Below are 21,796 nucleotides of genomic sequence, written 5' to 3'. Positions count from 1 at the left end.
CTAACCTGAAGATCCTGTGTTCGATCCCTTGGCAGTGGGAATTCCACCATACCAACTGTATAGTGCATGCCTGTCTTCATTAATCAGATCGGAGTATGACGTTAAACCCCGTTCCATTTCATTTCATTAATTCAAGAGATTATGAGTACCCAAGCCGCTGGAAGCAGCATGACAATGAAAGTGGAGAGGAATCCCACAAGAATTGATTCACCAAAAGGTTGCTGCAGGGGTGGACACACATTACTGATTTTCGATTTTTACCCCCTGTGCCTCTCTTTCAATGTAAACGGCTATGGCCGTTGTTGGTTTTCTTGTGTGATTAAATGCCAAAAATAACAATACAACTGCATGTCTCACAAACACTTCCAGTCAAAACAGTTGTGTGTTTTCATTGCAGCAACAAAGTAAAGTTCAGTTGAAATCAAATTTATAAAATGTAGGGAAAAAAAATTGTTGCCAACAGCTATCCTATGCACCTTCATATATCTAGTACTTTCCTTGTCGATACAAAAAAAAATAATTTTTTTTACGATATTCATATGATATTCATGTACAGGTATTTGTATATGTATAAAAAATATGTGATATGATTGGTGTTAGATAATTAATAGTAACTGACAACTGAAGTAACAAGTATGAAAAAAGCCAGGTCTATTTAACACATTTCGAGTGGCCGGTTATACCAAAGAAAACATAAAAATCCATGTAGGATATTAAAAGATTAATTTATTAATTCCATCTCGGCCACCCTCACACCAGCCCACAGAAAAAAAAGAATTATACCAACCGACTAATTTTTGTTTGGCCAAGTAAGGTAAACACAGGTAATATTTTTTTGGGCCTTATTGACCATGTAATAAGTTATTTGAATCTTCGAATCAGTTTGTCCACATAGGCCTCTTCTAATAAACTTTCTGGGTTTGTGATGTGTTTATCTATGGTCAGTTGATATTTTGTTATGACACAGTAGTTCTATTTAGTTGTAATATGATATGGTTGTTGGAGTCACCCTTAATTTAAACATGATTTGTATGTACTAAAGTATGAATAAAAGAAAACATTTGTTAATGTTGATTGTATTTTAACCCCAATTTGAAATATTTGATTGAAGTTTTATTTTCATGGTATGCCAATACATTCATTTTATACAAGAATTAGTTTTAGGTGACCATTACATAAAAAGTAGAAAAGTGCCATATTTCCAGAAATCATTCCGGGAGTTGTGATCAGAGAGTACAAGGTTATCGTTTCTAATGAAGGACAGGGATATTACACATGTTGCTTTGTTTAATGACCAGAGTTCTATTATTCCAGTGGTCATCATCTGGTGTTGTTCTAACTTGTGGCTGGCGGATGGTCAGTATTAATAGCTTGACCAACTGATGAAGTTGTAATCTAGAACAAAGTGCAACCTACATTCTTGTGTGCCATCCTACTGAGATTAAAGATCCGGTGGGTCGTCAGTTTTAGCTTTATGTTATAGCTTGTCATGCTTGGTTGTATATGTAAACTATGGCTATAGTATTGGTTTACTGGTGGGTTATTTAGATATCTCTCTGCTCCTATAAACACTATTTTCTTCTATCTTCCACGATTATTTACATAATTCTTCATCAGAACTGTGCACTACCTTCACGTTTATTTTCAGTAGCCTGGGATTGAACTTCAATTTATTGAATAAAAAGCTTAAAATGTGGTGATTTAATTTTAAGACCAATCCATTCCTAATCTCACAGTCTGGAAGAAATGGGGGTTTAACCCTTCACTACATTTGATCATCATGTCGTTCTTTTAAACTCAATGATTGCCTGATCACGCAACCTCTGTAGGTGATTCACAAACCACCTTTAGCCTAATTCTTTTGTTGAACTTGCACAGATATTTGTGATCTATGAAATAAAGGGTCTTGGTGTTGCTTTGGCAAATCCCTAACAACCCAAATGAGCCATGGTTAGTCTGGTTGTATAGGATAGAGCTAAGCCATTGTATCTACACTGTGAATTATTTCCTTAAAAACACCCATTGTAAGTTCGCTCTCCTTTCCAGCTGAGTGTACCATATAGATCAGACGCTTTGTATTAGGACATTTTTCCGTGCTTTTAAAGCCAAGATTTAGTCGGGGATAAATTGAGAGCATCCTGCTGATTTCTTTTCCAAATCATTGAACACCCCCACCTGTGTGAAACATCTTTAGTCTACAAATTCTTGCCTCCTGCCACAGGCGACCTATTCATATAGAAAGTTCTTGTTCAATGAATAGTTAATCATGATATAAAAGACTTGATTCAATGGAAACTCCATCCAAAGGATTGCTATACATAAGAGCAAACAAATCTATAAGCAGATATTTGTTGAAAGCCAAACAAGCTCATTTCACAGCGCAAATTGAGTAAACTTAAGTAGAGTTTAGATGTAGATTGGGTTATCTAACTATTGAAATATAATCATACATTTTCTCCTCGTTTACAACATTCCCAGTAAAAAGATCCTCAGGGCAATTTATCTTTTCTAAAAAATAATTTTGTCAGGCAAACATTTTGAGTAAATATTAGGGCAGAAAACATTGAATTTGTTTCAGTAGTTGACAAAAAGAAGTAAAATTGATGTATCATCTTTTCATGTAGATTTCATTACATTTTTAAAAAGATATCTTAGAAAATCAAAGAAATTAGAAACTTTTGAATTTTTTTTTTTTTTTTAAGTTGACAAACTTTTCAAAATTATCTTTAACCTGAAGGCTTGTCTGTTTTCTATGTACCAGTGGGAAAAATAATATTTTTATAATAACCTGTTTCTGCTGGTGAAAAAAAAAAAGAATGTCCTTCTTAAACTTGTATACATGTCTCAAATATTTATTGTACAATTTAAAAAAAACAAAAATTCTTGTAATAAGAAAATATATTTCAGCATTTCTTTACTGAGGATGTGATTAAGTTTTGATTTATTATGAATTTAGGAAGTTATTCATCTGTGTAATCTGAACAGTCAAAGAAAATAGATTTAGACAGAATTTGTTGACATTACGATATCCGCCTGAAAAGAAAAAAAAAGTGTGTTCTGGAAATAATTATGTTTTTTTAGAAAAAGGTGGTGTAAGTTTATTTGACGCCAATCTAATGATATGTGATTATATTAACATGGTGCCAATATATTTAACTTTTTACACAGTCACATTTACCAGACTATTGTTTCTTCAAATGGAAATCATTTTAGCCAGATGCTTTTATTTAAGGAACTGCTGATTAGAGTTGACCTTTCTCGGTTGTTTTAGAACACATAAATGTACAGATTGGTTCCATTGTAGAAGCAATACTTGTACCTTGTAACATAAAGAATGGTTTTGTCACCTTGTGATGTGGTGGTTCATTTGAAGGTCATGTCATCTATAATTACTATATAAAACAGTCAGTAGGTGTATTGGAACATGTACCGGGATGTACTGTCTAAACAATTATACTTTCACTATTCTCTGGTGGTTGACACTTCTTATATCCTCTCATTTTCCACAAATTTAACAGATTGCCATTTTATGTGAATTAATACCATTATAAGGTCCATGATTAAATACAGCCATTACCAATTACACTCCATGTCAAATATGATTTTATGTATAAAACTGCTTTTATGAAAAAGAGATTGAATACAAATGAATTAAGATGGTTAAAAGTTGAAGTAGTTATGACACTTGAATAAGCATGTGTTTGACAAGCACAAAAACTTCACAAAACATTGGACACTTGTAATAAATGTGATAAAAGTAAATTTTACTTGTATAGCTTTAGTTTTTGGTTGTATAAACATTAGGTCAGGAGTATATCATCTTTACAGACTGAGAACAACTTCCATCCTTTTCAGACTTGCTTGGAGCATGAAAATATTGTTTTTACTGATATTGAAAGTTGCTGTGGAATACAAGAAGTGAAGTTAGAAACCATTTTGTTGAGTAAGGAGGTATTTGGCCCAGAGGGTGAAAGGTTTCGTACTTCTGTTCCATTTGTGGCGCACCAAGAATATGGAACAGATGTGGAACAAACATAGCCCACATAACCCAGAGTTCCCAACATATTTGCTACCATTTTAGTGTGCAACTTTCTCACTTTGTTTCCTGTTGTTGTGCGTGTAGACTGTTCATACTTCCCAGCCCCCTAACTATCTGTCAGTGCCAACAATTTGCTTGGTCCATATATTTTATGCATCAAGGGAATACTGTACTGAAAGGAATGTTGAAGTATGTAACATTTAGATAAGTTGAACATAAACCTATTGTGCAACAAACTGATTGTAGGATAATATCTGGTAAATTTCAAATTGTGTTAGATAAGAAAAAACAAGAGTGTCCGAACCCAGGTTAAGTAAAATATCAAATAGTAAGATTAGTCTGAATATTTTTGTGTCTTGACACAGTACACATATACAGTTCTGTACATCTACAAACTTTAAATTAATCGAATAAAATATTTAAAGATGGCTGCAAAAAATCTTGCTGGTATTTAAGAATGAAATAGTTAAAGAAATGGTGAGTGACAGAAACAATAGATATAGTTTAACATTAGGTGCAGGTGTCGGCCATATTCTCTATGTTTGTATATTTGAATCGTGCTATTTGTGGAAAGAGTAAACTGAAAGGGCAGCGATTACACACTGATAAATATCTATTAGGAGTATCAGAATGGTTATATGGCATTATTTATACATTTACAAGGATAGATTTGCTGGTGTTTCCTTAATGCTGCATGGTTTGTTTTTCTTATACTATAAGACTTACAGCTGTACCGCCTAAAGCCAAAATGGCTGCCGTTATAAGAGGAAATTGTGTAGTTGAATAATTTTAGACTGAGACAATACAAGTCATTATATTTTCTTCTTGTCTTTGATAAAACTTATTAATGTACAAGATATTTTGTTTGTAGGTGTTTGGCTGAAATAAGTGTAATGAGCCAACTATTGTTTGTCTTTGAAATTAGATCTTGCCAATTTCTTTGGCATGAAATGATTTTTGGCAACTCTTTACATATATTGTGATCATGAGGGGCTGATGCTGGCGACCTAATGATGGCTAGATTAGCAACTTGTAATGAAAGAAGACCAATTCACTATCAACCCTTAAAAATGGAAGGCATTATTTTTATTAAAAATATTATGTCTGTCTTTAAAGTTTATTATCACTTCTGCTTGAACTATGTGATTCTTCAAATAGATAATTGTTTGTTTGGATTCAGATGGATATCATAAATATGGTTGAGATTTAAGCCTAAATTAATGTGTTGTACAGGTTTCATTTAAAATCATATTTTCATGGAGAAATGATCATGATGTTAATGGATCAACATGTAACATGTTCCTATATGACTACATATTGCTGTTCTCTTGCTGGAGGTTTGATATCCTGAATTCCTTAGAGGCATCATTTAGTACATAATCTTTTTTTTAGTTTATGATTTACAAAAATCTGGCCGTACTCAAAAATATTTGATAATTATGTGTAGAGTTATGCCTGTTGTAGGTGCACTATCTCTTGAATGCTCTGATTTCAACACATTGAGCACATCCTTTAGGTCAGTTGAATTTCAATTCTTTATGAATATTGTTCTCTTATGGTCATTTAGATTTTGCAGACATTTGATTTTCAAGGGTGAATCCACGCTAATATGTACACAGATTGAGTATTTTAATGAGGAAAAACAACAGTAGATAATCTCCCAGTTTGGATTCAATCAGATTATAAACGAGGCTCATCAAAAGATTTTAACTTACAAGTGGTGCTTGTAAGTGGTGTTTATATGGAGTAAATGAAAATTACCCTAAAATTTAGTTGCGTCTGCCATAGATTGGTCTTAAAGCGATAATTTCATATTTTCTAAGAAATTCAAAACCTAATTATTTCTATGTCTTTGCTCAATAGGTTGTCAACTCACTATTATACGATCATAGGTATTATTCTCCCACTTAAAAATCCTTTGACCCCGGAAATAATAACACAATTACCTCCCTTGTTTTTCTATTACCCCCCATGGAATAATTATCATCAAACGTTTGAATTTGAAGTTGAAAATGATATTTTTGCCAATTTCTCAACTGGCAATAGTGAATTATAGGATTAATAGGATTATTCTTTAACAAGGTAGGATTGTTTATAGATACCATCTATTTTAAGGCTTTATTTTAATAAATTTTAAAAATATGAAATTGCAACTTTAACAGACATAAAAAAAAAAATCAATATGACAAATTAAATTATGGATGCAACAATATAAATTTACATCAGTTTTTTGACTGGATTTTTTCTGGGTTTTTTTATGACCTTTTGGAAAGTATCCCATCTGTATTGTCCGCAGAGGTTGTCGAATTTCACTTCGTTAGAATTAAATTGCTTCTTGGACTGATATTCCTTTCAGAGATTCAACTTTCACACTACTGTAGCTTGTAAGGGATTCAAAATCCCTCGACTGACAACCATTGGCTTGAATCCTCAATACATTTACCTTTTAGATTTCTTGTTGAGAGTCCAATAAGCTTGCCACCAAACACTAAATTTGGACAAATTGACACAACTATAAACCAGATTAATATATAAAGGATCTTGCTTGTAATTCTGTTTGTTTGTTTTTTTATCATTAGGTGTTTTGCAATTGTTGTTTGTTTAGTGTGACTAATAAAATATTGTCTTATTTTGAATATACTGGAGAAGGATAGAAGTGTAAAGAATTATTGTGAGTAGATCGTGGTTAGAATTTAATATCCGTTATCCGTATAGCATATCGATGTTTATCATCCATCTTATTTTATTCAACACATGGATAAAGTGAAACTAGAGACACATTGAATTTAAATAAAGATATTAATACAGGGATTAAGGGTAAATATAGGTCATTGTAGAGGAAGATCTGGCAGATATTGAAGATATTTTTATTTTTCACTCCCATCCATTGCCCACAATTGGGTGTAGATGCTCTGAAGGCAAAAATTATCAAGGAAACAAGCCACTCTGTCTCGTTCGATTGCGGGCACCATAGGTTGAAACTTCTGCTCTAAAGGCTAACGTTGTCATCTGATTGAAATTTATAAAAAGTTTTATATTCATGATTTTCCATGATTTCTGAGTAATTATCAATTTTTAGTGTCTTGTACAAAAAAAAAAAAAAAAATATGCAACAAACTATGTGGATTGCTTGGACAATATAGCTGATGTTGGCTTTTGTTTTGTTGATTTGACACCTTTTGGTATAAATCAAGGCACTGTGTCCTAATTACCTGAATATAGAGACATGGTTGTGGTCGTGGCCACAGTGGCTCCAATTTATCAGGTATATTAAAGATAGAATAAAGCTCTATGGTTTTGTAAGGTCACTCTAGGCTTTTAACTGAATGTCTTCGGTTTATTTTCTTTGAAGGTTCTAACTGATTGTTCAATCTGTATGTCAATAGCTAGTAGTATATTCATCTGTTTGATCGTAATTATTTGTGAATTTGCTCAAACCAAACACTCGATATTCTTCAGAATAGCTTCTTTTGTGTGTCTATGTACCGTTGGGATGGAGAGCAGATTGCGAAAACGTTGAACGCAGTTTATACATGTAGCACAGGTTTGTGAATTGAAGATTGAGTGTAAGGGTCAATCTGCTAGGCTATAGAGCTTGTGGTCTTTTGTCAACTTTGTTTGTAGAGGTTAAAATAACAGATTTCTAGCCAGTTTGCTACTGATTTTGATGGTCTGTGTTTAATGTATGTTAGTTTTCTTACCTCACCTGTCAAGTATGTGGATATGATTTGTATGGTTACATCGTATATAATAAAAACATGTCAAGAAACATAGGAGATGTCAATATAAATAATACATTGGTGTCAAATGGCATCCACTTGGATTGTTTTTTTACTGACTTTTCATTGCTATCAAAAAATTGGGTGAATATTTAAAATATGTATAAAAATAAAAAATGCCTAAGACTACTACCATGTTATATTTCAAATGAAACTGTATAAAGGGATATTGAACAATGTTAAAATATTAATCAGATAGTTTCTTCCACCATTTACTTGTTTCTCCCATGTTTGTAAGAAACACAAGTTATGTTATAGACTGTTGTGAGTTCTTGACTGTAAATTTTATCAATAGCCTATTTGATTATGAAGTAATTAAGTGTTTTAATGGAGTGTTAGATTTATGTTATTCCCATTTAAATATTTTCTATGTAGAAATAATATAATTGGTGTAAGGCCCTGTCATATCTCTATCCTGTAATGTTAAGTTAATAGACAACAACCTACAAGTCTAATAAAAACATAGCACAAGAAATAACAAAGTACACACTTCAGTGCCTTAACGAACATACCAGATTTGCTTTCAACTTGCAAGGAAAGAGCGTGAAATTCATCTATAAGTTTTAGAGTAAAGTCTGTAGACTATGTCTGACAATAATGAGTACAGATGGTTAGATCATTTAACAGAAGAACTGAAGAATAGGGGCAATTCTAAAGGTTGTCCAATGTTCCACTCCAATGTTTGGAAAGCATGTATCCAACTGATTGCTGCCTACTATCATCCGCAGCTGGGTAGCAACCATCACTTTATTATCAACATTTGTGAGGTTATTTTTGAGCCTCTTTTCAAATACAGCTTAATATCTTTCAAAACATTTCTGTGCTTACCAGCCATTTGTGTCTGGTGGCGATGATGTATTACCCTTGTAGAGCATAGAGTTAATGATAAATGGCGACTTTCTCATCTTACTACTATTTTTACTCTTTCTTCAATATTTATGTAGAAATAATGAGCTAAAGGTCTGTTCTAGTATGTCTTTAACTCTATCTTCTCTATTATTTCTTCCTTAATTTATTTCATCACTGCTGAAACATTTACCTTGTATTTACATACATGTACTAGTTTTTATTTTGACCAACATTTTGGATATTTCTTTAGTATAAAAACATCATCTTGAATGAAATTCCTTTTTCCTTTACTAAAACCAGTCTTCAGTAGAAAGATTTTAATAACAAAATAAAAAATCCTCAAATGAAATTAAAGCACACTGATGCTTTTTACCACTTTTTTAGGATATATTTAGGATATATGTGTGAAATCTACTATAAACCTTGACAGTATCTGTCACAACAGTTAAACTGGTTTCACTTATAGTCCATGTGTTTTTAGACTAGCTCACATTTATATGCCTGAGCAGTATAGGGATGTATTCACAATATCTGAGTTAGTAATTAATTACATGCTGCTTAAATAATTCATGTATAGCTCTCCGAATGGGTGTGTTTGCATTTCCATGATTATAAAAAAAATTGTGAGAAATCCACTCTTATCAGTAAATGTTAACTTTGTTTATTAATTCTCTGTGTTGACTGGTGTCAGAAATGAACAAAGTTCCTGCTGCTTATCCCAATCATCCATTGTTTGGGTTTTTATTGATATCAGTTAGGATCTTTATCCCTCCTGTTCAAGTAATAGCCCGTTCAGACGCTTAGTTGAACTGGTTTAAAAACCCTGGGGATCGTTAAACCAGTTTAACTTAAGCGTCTGAACGCAAATGTGGGGCAAATAAACCAGTTTAAAAAACCCTGCTCGCGACCTGTCTTCGAGAAGGCTTTTTATTTTAAACTGGTTCATCTTAGCCATCTGAACGGGTTGGCTTAAAAACCCCAGCTCCAGCTTGCTTCGAGCATGCGCAGTACGCAGTTAGTTACATTCCTGTGAAAATATTGGGGTCAGACAGTGCCAATGTTATCGAAAGCGTGCGAGAACCGAATAAAGAATATGAAGCTACCCATGCGCAGTTAACTCTAACCTCAGACCGAAGAGGTCAGAATAGTTAAACTGGTTTGGCTTATAGTACGTGTGAACGCAACATTGATGCTGTCTTAAAAACCCCAGCGATTATGAACTGGTTTAAAAATAAGCGTCTGTACAGGCTATTAGTCTCAGAATATTCCCTTGCTATCCCCCTACCAATGATTGACGATGACCCTCACATTATTGTATCTTGTTACAATAGGAGTGAAAGACTGACACTATAGAATAGGGACAATAATACTGTTGTGGCAGTAGACAGACTGACTGCTGTCCTCTTGACACAACCTCTAAAACCAACTTCACTAATATAACATTCAAAACTAGATTCTGTATCAAAACTCAAACTCTCACATAGCCCATATGTTTTTCAACAGAGGCCACATGAGGGTGTTTTTATTTTGACAAGCACGGAAAAAACAGGGAGTAGGCTATTTGATACCATGTACCAAAACTGAAGCCAACTCTGTCTAATCTGTATGTTACTGCCTTCGACTTGCCAGATTGGTTGCCTCGCCAGTTGCTAACTTGAGCATCCATAATCTACACACTAAATATTTTCCTATTCACCTTTGATGTAAAAAGTTCGCAGTATATGTAATATGGAGCAGGTTATATGTGTTATTTGTGTAATGTTTATAAGATTGTGTTAGGATATACATCAATCAACATTCTTCTATATAATGGATTATAAGAGTAGATATGGTAAGATTTTTATGTTTGCATCATTTAGATAATATCTGTTGTTATACATATATTCTACACTATATACTGTTTTATTACACATCTTTCTAAATGAATTGTTCTAATGGTAAATGGAAAATTGCTTGTTTACATTTGAGTACAACATGGCTAACATGTGTAATTGAAAAGTATTCCTTTGTGTGTGGAAGTATAGTTTCATTTTCTTTTTAAATTTTAAGCATAAATTTAAGAATAATATGATCTACTATAAGCAATTTAAATGTGATTCATATAAAATATTATTTAGTGAAAATGTCTTTTTACAGCAATGAGGTCCAAAGTTCAAGTAACTAATAAGATGAGAATTACATTGTTATTTTGGAAAATATATTTTTTTGTATTCATTTTTTGTTCTTAACTAGCAAATTACTGATCTCGTACGGCATAAATTGTATTGTGGATGATATTTTCAACACCAATCATTTACGATCCTTTACGGGTGCTAAATGAATTCCAACTGCAGACGACATATTTCATGTTGATGTCACATGGTCTGAATTACTTTGCTGTAATTTTGTCCACCTTGGTTACATAGCCGTCATGAGCTTAAAATCACACATAATTAATTGAAAACGCATGTAAATAAAGCCCTATTTGTTCATTCAGTTCTGAACATTCACAGTAGTATTTAATTATATTGTATCGTGCAGAAATTGCAATGAATACGAGACCGACGGAAGCGCACAATATCAAACTTTCAGTTTTGCAAATCGGCAGCTAATAACATTGCATGTACGTAAAATATGTGAAACTTGGTGGAGATTATCTATAGTTGATATCAACCCGGGAGATTATCTATGTTGATATCAATCCAGGAGATTATCTATACTTGATATCAATCCAGGAGATTATCTATAGTTGATATATCTGGGAGATTATCTATAGTTGATATCAATCCAGGAGATTATCTATAGTTGATATATCCGGGAGATTATTTATAGTTGATATCTACCCAAGAGATTATCTACCTTTGATATTTGGTTTTATTTTTTTTAAATGAAAGTTAAATAATCATCAGTGTCTATTTTAGAGTGGATGAAGGCGTGAAACGTTCAGGTATTGTCTGTAAAAATTAACCTTTTGATTACAAAGTAATGAATTATAAACTTGGAGAATATAAACTTTATTTTGAACTTGTGATAAAGTAAGCCGAGATGCTTATACTTCACAAAAATTCTTCGACTATAATTATTCACATTATTTTTTATTATCACAACCATACGTTTTCAAATATGATTAAACATATAGTCTTTAAAAAAATGTGCTAAAGACAAAATTGAGCATAGAACCTGTCAGTTTTGGTATAAAAAACAGTTGAGTAATATTTATCTTGCTGATGTTAAACTGAAGTCTGTTGGCAAGGAAATTCTAGAATTATTAATTTTGGTGGATGTTAGACTCCAGCACTGACAGTGATATATGGCTGTTTGTTATTACCTTTTTTTTTACTCCAGCCCAGATACATTTCACAAAATTCAGGCAAAATTATCTCTAAGTTATGTTGGTTGTTCGGTGATAGAAGAATTCACTGGATCTGGGTTTCTGTCAGTTATTCTTGTTTTATTATATTATATTATGTTTTAATTCAAGCAATCATATGAATAAGGTCATTGGCATAGTTTATATATTTGAAAGTTTATTGATTAGAAGGGTATACTGGTGTTAACGGGCATAAATAGAAATATGGTTTATTTTTTACATACACAATATTGTTATTAAATGCCTAGAAATATCTAAAACTTGTTTGAACTCTTTAGAGATGGAGGAACATAACATGCTATCTTTGCCTTCAGACAGCTTGTATTTCACAAGTTCTGTTTAGATACTTTGTGAGTAAGAAATACAGGGATAAAGACTTGAGAGAGGCAAAGATCAGCAAATGGATTGTTTCATTGGTTAAAAGATTCTCAGCTCATTCAGATGGATGTATGTTTTCTTGATAGATATACACTTAAAACATGGTAACACTGCATGTTTTTACATCATTTATGTTTACAAGTAGAGAATGCCACATGGATATTTGGTAACAAATGACATAATGGTATTATATTGCTACATTACCTGCTGTTCTGTTTAGTTAACAATCAGTTAAGACATTGTTCTCTCAAGTAGGCTTTTTGTATTTACTGTATAGTTTTTCTTCAAGGTTTAAAATTTTATAACCTTGCTGTCTTATGCCAAGTGACTGTAACAGTTACAATTCCTCAATGTTAAAGTAACGGTTCTGTGTGCACACAACTGTGCCCTTTGATATGAACCAACTATCCTAAATTGTTTTTTTTTTAAAAAAACACATGAATTTATGATGTTGTAATTATTTAATAGAAAATAAGTTGAAAAGATATTATGATATATTTGGTATGTTGTGGTTTTTATCTTAGTGTTATTTCAGTATCAAGTCAATTAAAACTTGTCTACCATCGTCTATAATTATATCATAAATCTCTTATCATATGTCTTAATAACAATCTTTATGATGACAAAATGTCTGCCGGCTCAAGGGTCTCGATTAGTTGCCATTCCAAGATGGTGTAACATACGCTAAAGATGGGTGTTACCAACCTTCTCTTCGTTGAAAATTGCTCATTAGCGAGCTTTCTTTATCTGGCTTTTCCTGCCCAAACTTCTTATATTTCATTTTCCTCATGTATTTGGTATTTGGTGGGCAGCTATGGCATCCTTGGGTACAGAATAACTTGAGATTTTCTTGGATAAACCTCAGATGGTTGATGTTGTTGATAGATAAGATGTTAGTACAGCTGACTAAAAGAAATAACAGAAAAGCTTATACATGTTTATTAATTATATGTGGCATATCTTATTTAATAATATAGAAAATATTAATTCAAGTCCAAATGAATTCCCATCTTCATTAGCCCGGTAGGACGTTAAACCCCATTTCATTTCCAAATGAATTAGTTCCCTTTTAAACTTGAAAAACAGGAAAGAAATTAGACATTTATTTTTGATTAAATGTTAGTGGCTTGGTAACCTATTAAATATATAAAATATCATATAAACATACTATATTTCACACTGATGTTAAACTAAATATTATGCTAAATCACAGGTTTGTTTTGAGTTGTTCATTCAGTAATGATATGTGGAGTCAGTATCCAAGTTAGGACAGACATCCTTAATTATTATGAGAACATGCCGTAACTTCACTTTATGCAATTTATGTACATGTATTAAATTTCAACAAGTCGTGAACTTTACAATTAATATGAGTACTGGTAGTTAGTTATAAGTCGTAAGTAGGGTTTTGCGCCATCCGAAGCACTTCAAATATACCTCCTGTCAAATGATACATCTCAAAGAGAAAAAAAAACCAGTTGTGATAAATAATTATAAATGCAGATGATATGTAAAAATGCGTATGAAAATATCTGTGGTTGATTATGGAAATATATTGTATTGTATTTTTCAGAAAAATGATGCATCGCAGTTGAAGTGTTCAATGTGTAGACGTGTAATGCCCAACTTGAGTTTCTCTATCCAATATGGGAAAGAAATATAAAACAGTGTACAGAAGAGTGGAGTTATTAGTTATATTTGCTTCATGGTTATCTTTCACATCATCAGCAGGTAAAAACTCTTAAGTTATTAGGGGGGTGGGGGGATGGATGATTGAATTAATGCGTGCGTGTTACATCATAAGATCTATCATTGAGTCAAGTGGCGTGGTTTTGATTTCTCCATTTGTTCATGACAAGGAGTAGGGTCACCTGTCTAACCTTGTGGGTTTTCTCTGTTGCCTACAGTTTCCTCCCACTGCTAAAAACACCTATGCACAAGCGAATTATTGAAATAAAATTGAACAATATGTTAGTCCCAAAATGCCTTAGTTTGTGTTGAGTAGATGTTAAACCCAATTTCTCTCTCTCTTAATTTATTTAGATTTATTCCTTGCATAATTTATATTCCTAATATTAGTATCTTATTTCAAAGACAATGAAATCCAGTAAGAATTGGGTTCTTTGTAATATTGTTATGTATAATTATTTACAAGTAGGTGTCTTGGGGCAATTCTGTCACCCTGGTCAAATAGAAACTACAACAAATAATTGTTCACACAGACTTCATATTTGAAAGGATATTTATTATATATTGAAATATTGTAATAATAAAAAAGAAAAGTTTCCTGTTATTGTATGTACTGTGATATTTGTTGTTTGTTGTATAAGATTGTCGAAGATTTCATCTCTAACTGCTGATACTAGATTCCTGTAGAATGACAAGACGACTGTTTAATATAGACTATCAAGTACACTGTAGATAACCCTAGAGATAAAATATTCCCTCACCAACATTATTACTTAAAAACATCCCTTTAAAATGTTTCTCCATCACACTTCATCTCACATTCTACATAGTTTTTGGTGCAGTGAATGAACCAGATATTTCTTGGCATTTTTATGACTTGAATGTATTTTCATCCACAAAAAGACTTGGTAAATTATTTTTTACTCCAATTTAGCCATGTAAGTTGAGATTTTAGGGTGTATAATATATATATATACATATATTTTTTTCATTCAGATTTATGAACATTAACAATGTAATAAAATATGATATGTTGACTGTAATCTTAGTTTCATTATCACCTTGAAATAATCAGTAGAAGTACATTACAAACATTCAGTTACCATCTTATATATAGCTCAGTCTTTTAAAGAAACAAAAAATTAAACATTTACTGGCGCTTCGTGAGCATGCTGAATAAAATCAAATACCATTGATCCTAAAGTGACAGTTTAATTTACTCATTTATATGGAGACCCATCTGATAACAAACAACACCACAATGAATTCCTTAAAATGATGTGAAAATATACACTCATAATTTTTATTTTTTTCTTGGTTATATTTAATTGTTATTCAGTTCTTGCAAAATTGAGAGTTCATCAAATTTGAAAAAAACAACCCTGACTGGTTATGTATGCTATTAAAATAACAATGTTATGGTTTTGTCAAGAGGGTTTGTAAGTGTATTTCCCCTGACTCTTAACAATGTTGATATACAACTCTTGCTTCACGGAAATCATTGTTTAAATGTTTAATGATCATGTCTGAGGATTGTTTGAGCTTGAAGCAAGTACAAACTGGTTTTTTTTTCGTTTAGGGAATTGATGCTAGAATTACTTTGAATTTTATGATTAAGGTTACATCCAAAAACAAATGTATATATTAATAAAATTATTTTATATTTTAATCAGTATTATAAATAAGTATCAAGTTTTTAAAAAATATATACCTTACATGTATCTCCAAAACTTTGTTTTTCGTGTATTAGAATATAATTTATTTCAATTTGGAAAACATGGCCAAATCTGGAGTAATGAAATGTTTTAAAACCTTAATGTCTTTTTGATGATTAATGCCAATACAAATGTAGAAATGGGAGTACAGTTCATGGTTCTTGTTTCAATCATAATGCCAGGCTTCATTTACTGGCAGTGAAATTGATCACCTAGGGACCTGTCAATCATTTTACATTCCATAAAATTCTAATTTCAAAGAATTTAACATTAAAATACAGTGAATGTAGTTAAATCTTTAGTTTCTAGATGCAAAAAACAACTCTCATAATTCTCATAATCTTTGAAATAAAATATTGTCAAACAATAGATGATGCGGACAACAGCTACTTTTCTCCATGTTACTATTCAAACCCAACACATAATAAATGATTGTGTTACAGATAGAACTAGAACTACATCAATTAGAAAGAATAGAAACACAACAAAAAGTTGATTTCCAAACAATAAACAAATTTGACTCATTTGTACAAATATCACCACTTTAAGCTTGAGGATGCCATTTTCACATATTTGGTAGTTGAGATGATACCACTAAAATATTTTTGAATAATAATGGCCCATGGACAGGGGCACCTAGAATTTAAAAGAAATTTTACAAGATTAGCTGTCAGTATTATCTATCTTTGGTTAGAATATAGAAAAACAGATGGAGGATATAACATTTCTCTTCCAACAGATGACAGTGGGTTATAGTTATTTGTAAAGTTTCATACATTATATTTATTTATAAAGTTTTATACATTATTTTTTTTTAGATATTTTTGGGAGTTCATTATCTGTACATTAATAACTAATCTTGACTACTGCACATAACTTACACATTACATAGCAGTGCATGGTTTCAAATACATTACCTTCTTCCTTTATGAATATTTATAAGGTTTGTAGGTTAGATATTAGTATTAAATTAACTCACTTACTTAATTCTTTGAACAATGTATTTGGCAGGAGTCCAGTTCATGATGGTATATTATTGTCTATAAGTTTATGGTATAAACCAATTTTCAAAATTTAATAACAGTTACAATGTAGTTTGAAATAAAACAAAACATTGTTCTTAAAAAGATTACAGTTTTATAATATTTTATGAATATTATAATAATATTAATTTTTGAGCAATTTTTAATTTATCAGAACTCAATCATATGGTAAGAAGAGTTCTGGTAGGCAGAAACTATGTCCTCAAAAATATAGAAATAAAATTTAAAAAAAAAAAATATTTTCCACCTAAGATTATATGTAAAAGGACATTATTGATGAGGTAGTTAAGAGTAAAACATAATATTAAGAAAATTATGGAGTTACTACTCTGGGTGCAGATGCAGCAAGAAGTGTATATCCAACTTTGGGCAAAATTCCCTCACCTGGCATTGCAAATGTGCGCAAGATATGTGTACAACTACAAATGATTATAAGATAATTTTTAATGCATAATAAACTACATTGGCTAATAATAACAGGTCATGTGGCTCCTTTTATATGATGTATTGTTATTTGAGAAGCAGGTTATTTCTTCATGTGGTCTGATATTTATTTATATGCACATTAATTTCCTTTGTCTTTAACAATATGTTTAAACTCCATTCCATCAAATAGCACTATGGAAGCAAAATCTTTCTGTGGTTAATTTACACTAAAGATGATGTGAACATGTATCGACTGTAGTGAGTAGTTAATAGAAATACACAAGTTAAAGGTATATAATAACTTTACCAAGTTTACTTGTCAACAATCATGTCTGTATTAATTTGAAAAACACTTGTCAATGTGGGGTTAGTATAATAGATGTAGGAAACCTGAATACACAGGAAAAGTAAATGATTTTTTGGGTAAGGGTTTATCTATGCTTCAATAACTACAAGCAATATTGTAAAGGTTATGATTTATCAGTTATTTATTTAGATATAAGACTTCTTCTTTACTATTGTTCACTTGTCTTTTCATACAAATTTTACATTGAAACTTTGTGTATAGTTCCTATTGTTGTGTCCCAAGAATCTGCCTTCATACAATCTCAAACAGTCGGCAAAGTTTTCTTCTTACAGAAAATTTACTCACAATCAATTGAATAGAAGATATAATATTTTCTTTGAATACTTTACAATTATTACAACATTATTAATCTAAAATTTAAAGAAAGAGAGTTTCAATCTAGGATTATTGTATGTGTCTTTTTATAAAGATTCACATGAATGCCCTGAAGTCATTGGTTAATAAGACTAGAAATTCAGGCTCATATTTCTGTGGCCAATTTGAATAGGGACCTGGTTATGGCTGATTACTGTGCTATAGAGCGAAATCTATCCTGGGGCGCTATTCAATTCTCTAATAATTGGGATAAATCTTAGATAGAAGAGTTGAGGACAAAGGGTGGTAGGAAATGTTATTTTAAAGCTTTGTGTCAGTTTGTAGATTGAAAGTCAGGCCATGCTCATTTAGTATCCTTTACCTAACGACTAATATAACTTACCTACTAAATCATTCCCTCTTAGTACATTATCTTCAGTAATTTATATCCTATTTATTTAATGGCATATACCAAAACATTTACTTTATTTGGAAATAATTTAAATACTATTGGCATCACTTAACAATTTCAATCAATTTACCTTTAAAGTATGTTTATAAATTGAAGAATGATTGAGTTCAACATAGATTTTATAAATATAACAGTGAAAAGAAATATTATTATAGGACGAGATTGAAATGTGGTTGTACATTGCTGTCAGTCGGACCATCTTGCTACAGCTTTAATTGTTCATGTTTCTAAGATGAAGTTAATTTATCATGTGATGACCTGTACATATTTCGTATAATTACTTCATGGGTTGTTACTCTTGATAAGTTTTTAGTGTCTTGTAAATACTCACATCACCTACAAAAGAATAAATATGCACCAACTTTTGTGCACTGCTCGGACGACTAACTGGGCGTATGTTTCGTTGACCAGCCAACCATCTATTTAATTTCAATTGAATTTAACAGCTAGTGTTAAGAGATACATAAAGTAATATAAGGATCGGGCTAATAAAAAGAAAGATTTAGTATTTGAGTCAAATTATAGCAGACATGTTCATAGGAATGCTACGTCTTTGTGCATATTAATATAATTTAGCCTCTTTTATCCTGGGAGTATACTGATGTTGTGTGTAAAAAAGTTTTAAGAGGCTATGTCTGAATTGACGCATACAAAAGCTTTGTGAAGTTGTATAAGAGAAATGTAGTGGAAGTAATAGTTTAACATGCTTCAGGAGAGGTGTTGTGTTCACTAGAAACCACTGGACTCATCTCTACAGGTGATAAATCAACCTATACATTACTGGAAACCCTTCACAACACACACTCACTGATTGAAAAAACCTGAAAACACAAGAGACATGAGATATCATTTATTATCATCACATTATAAACAATTTAAGTTTGTACGCAAACATGTTAATTTATATAAAACAAGTGAAGCATACAACCTACATACACCAATTATTTCTTTTTTTCATTCATTTCATAATGAAATATATTCACATTTACTTCAACATGAGTAAGTTAGATTATTTCAATACATTTAATACAACTAGGTGACTTTAAGTCAGTTTATTATCCTTCATTAATATACATTCACAAAAAAAACCTCACCACCATTTTCTTTTGAAACCCAACACTATACAGAAAAGAATCAGTCAAGTGAATTTTATAACAGTTTTGATAAAACATCTGCATAACATCTATATAACTGTTGAGTTCACAGGGAAAAAAACATACAAAATAAATGCAATAGCAAAATTCAACTTTTCTTCTACATTTAAAAAGATACCATCTCTTTGATTTGAAACATGAAAGTGTGGGTTTGATAAATATGTATATGCCCACATTGAATTATGATTGTATATTGTCATCACCCAGTTTGCCGATGGATGTCCAGAAGTTAAAGTTAACATGTGATTTGGTGTTTTTTTTTTAAATGCTCCCATTACTTACATGTACCACAGAATGCATATGAGACGACCTTTGTGGACTGCTCAAGCGACTTTGCTGCTGTGCGCATGTTTTTTTGGCTGTTACATGTATGTAGTTATATGTGAAACTCAATAAATAAACTCATCTTCAATTAATTTGTTTCAGAACTGATACCATCTTTTATACAAGAACCTGAATCTACTGTGATATCTACTGATAGGGCAACCATTTTAGTTTGTGATGTTGTTCCATCTACAGCTAAAATAACATGGCTTTTAAATGGTCAGAAATTGAACCTCAATGAAAATAATGGCATATCCTTACTCGGTAATGATTTAAAGATAGATCCATCCAAGAAAAGAATTGATGATATTGTAGGGGATTATCAGTGTGTAGCAGAATCATCAGTCGGATCTATTGTCAGTCGGCCAGCAGTATTGTCTAAAGCAGGTAAGAACCGTAAAGATGATATTCCTACCTTTTAGACAATGAAAACTTTGCACAGAAACTTTTTATTCCTGAAATTTAAAACAAAAATCAAAAACATTATGAAAATTATCCCTTGAAGACAATGTGCAAGATTAATGTATATGTTGTAGAATTTAGCCAATATGAAGACAATTGCATTGTTGTCGCGGATATCAAATTTTTTTCAAGAAAATATGGCATTGTATGGGAAGAAAATATGGTTCCTTTACTTTGAAAATACATTTAAAAATTAACTCAAGGTCAAGATTGTTTTAAATTATGTCTAGAATGTTTGGGTGTATTGTTTCCATTGTTTATTTTTCTTTGAAGGAATTCAACCATATTTTAATAATAATGTTAAAGATAAAACATTGGTTACTTTACTAATACCCAGTTAAAAATGGTAAAAAACAATATGGTGGTGTTAATTTATAGTAAAATGTATCAGTTTGTTTCCACCTGGTATACATGTGGTCAATTAACACAACTAAATAAACATCTCTACATAGGAGTAACGATTTTATATAGGAAGGGCGGACTACTCTATACACCTGGCAACCGACAATTCTCGGGTTTACATCGCCAAAATCACAACATGGAAACTATCAGACTGACTATTTATGCTATGTGAGCTCATAATGTATTTATTTAACAACATATTGTACTTGTTTTTGGAGGTTGATTCTGACATTGTGTTTCCGTAAGCTGAACACGACCAACTTTCACCCACCATGTGTATAGTTGGCCTTTGTCGGGTGAACTAGTACTGTGGCGCCATAGCTCTAGTAATATATAGTCAGCCAATAGAAGATAACTATATAGAAAAAACAATGGTTGGGATAGGGTAGATCATGTTGTTTTGTAAAACATACAGCGGATATTAAAACCATTTCTTGTAGCTGTCTACATTTTAAACAACTGATAGAATAAAGGCAGAGAATAAGACCAGTCTGTATCCGACTTTTATAAACCATGTAGTACACTCTTGACATTGTTACAATTATAGCCAGAACATATTCCTTTGATTTCTCTCTATTATAGATACATCTTGTGATATTTTGGTTTCAAATAGATGATTATATTCACATGCTTACATCATTGTTCTTACATATGTCTTTTCTTTCATAATAAAAATTACATATACTAATGTATATTGGTATAATATAGTATAATAAAGCAATATTTGTATTTTGTAGTATTTAAGTTTAAAGCTGGTAAAGATGTGATGATAAATGTTACTGAAGGTGGAAGTGTAACTTTACCATGTTATTCACCAGATATATCACCTCCAAGTTTTATACAGTTTCAACATTCTGATGGCAATATAATACATAAAAATACTGGTAAGTTAATTTATTCTAACACTGTTACAGTTTATACAGAATTAGATATCAATATTAGATATTGAAATACTGTAAGTTATACGTCATTTACTACAAATATTCTACACAAATACTCTACACAAATATACAGGCCAGTTATACACCATTTACTACTGTTAACTTTACATCAT

The 21,796-nt window shown here is 31.5% G+C and overlaps 1 protein-coding gene across 2 annotated transcripts in view; it reads left to right on the top strand.

Moving 5' to 3' along the window:
• The window catches only part of LOC126829624 (cell adhesion molecule-related/down-regulated by oncogenes), a 131,447-nt gene that overhangs the window by 80,374 nt on the left and 29,277 nt on the right, over nucleotides 1-21,796 (top strand). For both annotated transcript variants that reach the window (XM_050559598.2, XM_050559599.2), the window contains 3 exons: nucleotides 13,968-14,125; nucleotides 19,981-20,265; nucleotides 21,480-21,626. In XM_050559598.2, the coding sequence (XP_050415555.1) occupies nucleotides 14,041-14,125; nucleotides 19,981-20,265; nucleotides 21,480-21,626 (517 nt within the window). In that variant the 5' untranslated portion in view covers nucleotides 13,968-14,040. The remainder of the gene's footprint in view (nucleotides 1-13,967; nucleotides 14,126-19,980; nucleotides 20,266-21,479; nucleotides 21,627-21,796) is intronic.

The sequence above is a fragment of the Patella vulgata genome, chromosome 8 (genome assembly GCF_932274485.2).
Source record: "Patella vulgata chromosome 8, xgPatVulg1.2, whole genome shotgun sequence".
NCBI classification, from domain to species: Eukaryota; Metazoa; Mollusca; class Gastropoda; family Patellidae; genus Patella; species Patella vulgata.
This window is presented reverse-complemented; position numbering and strand designations above follow the sequence as displayed.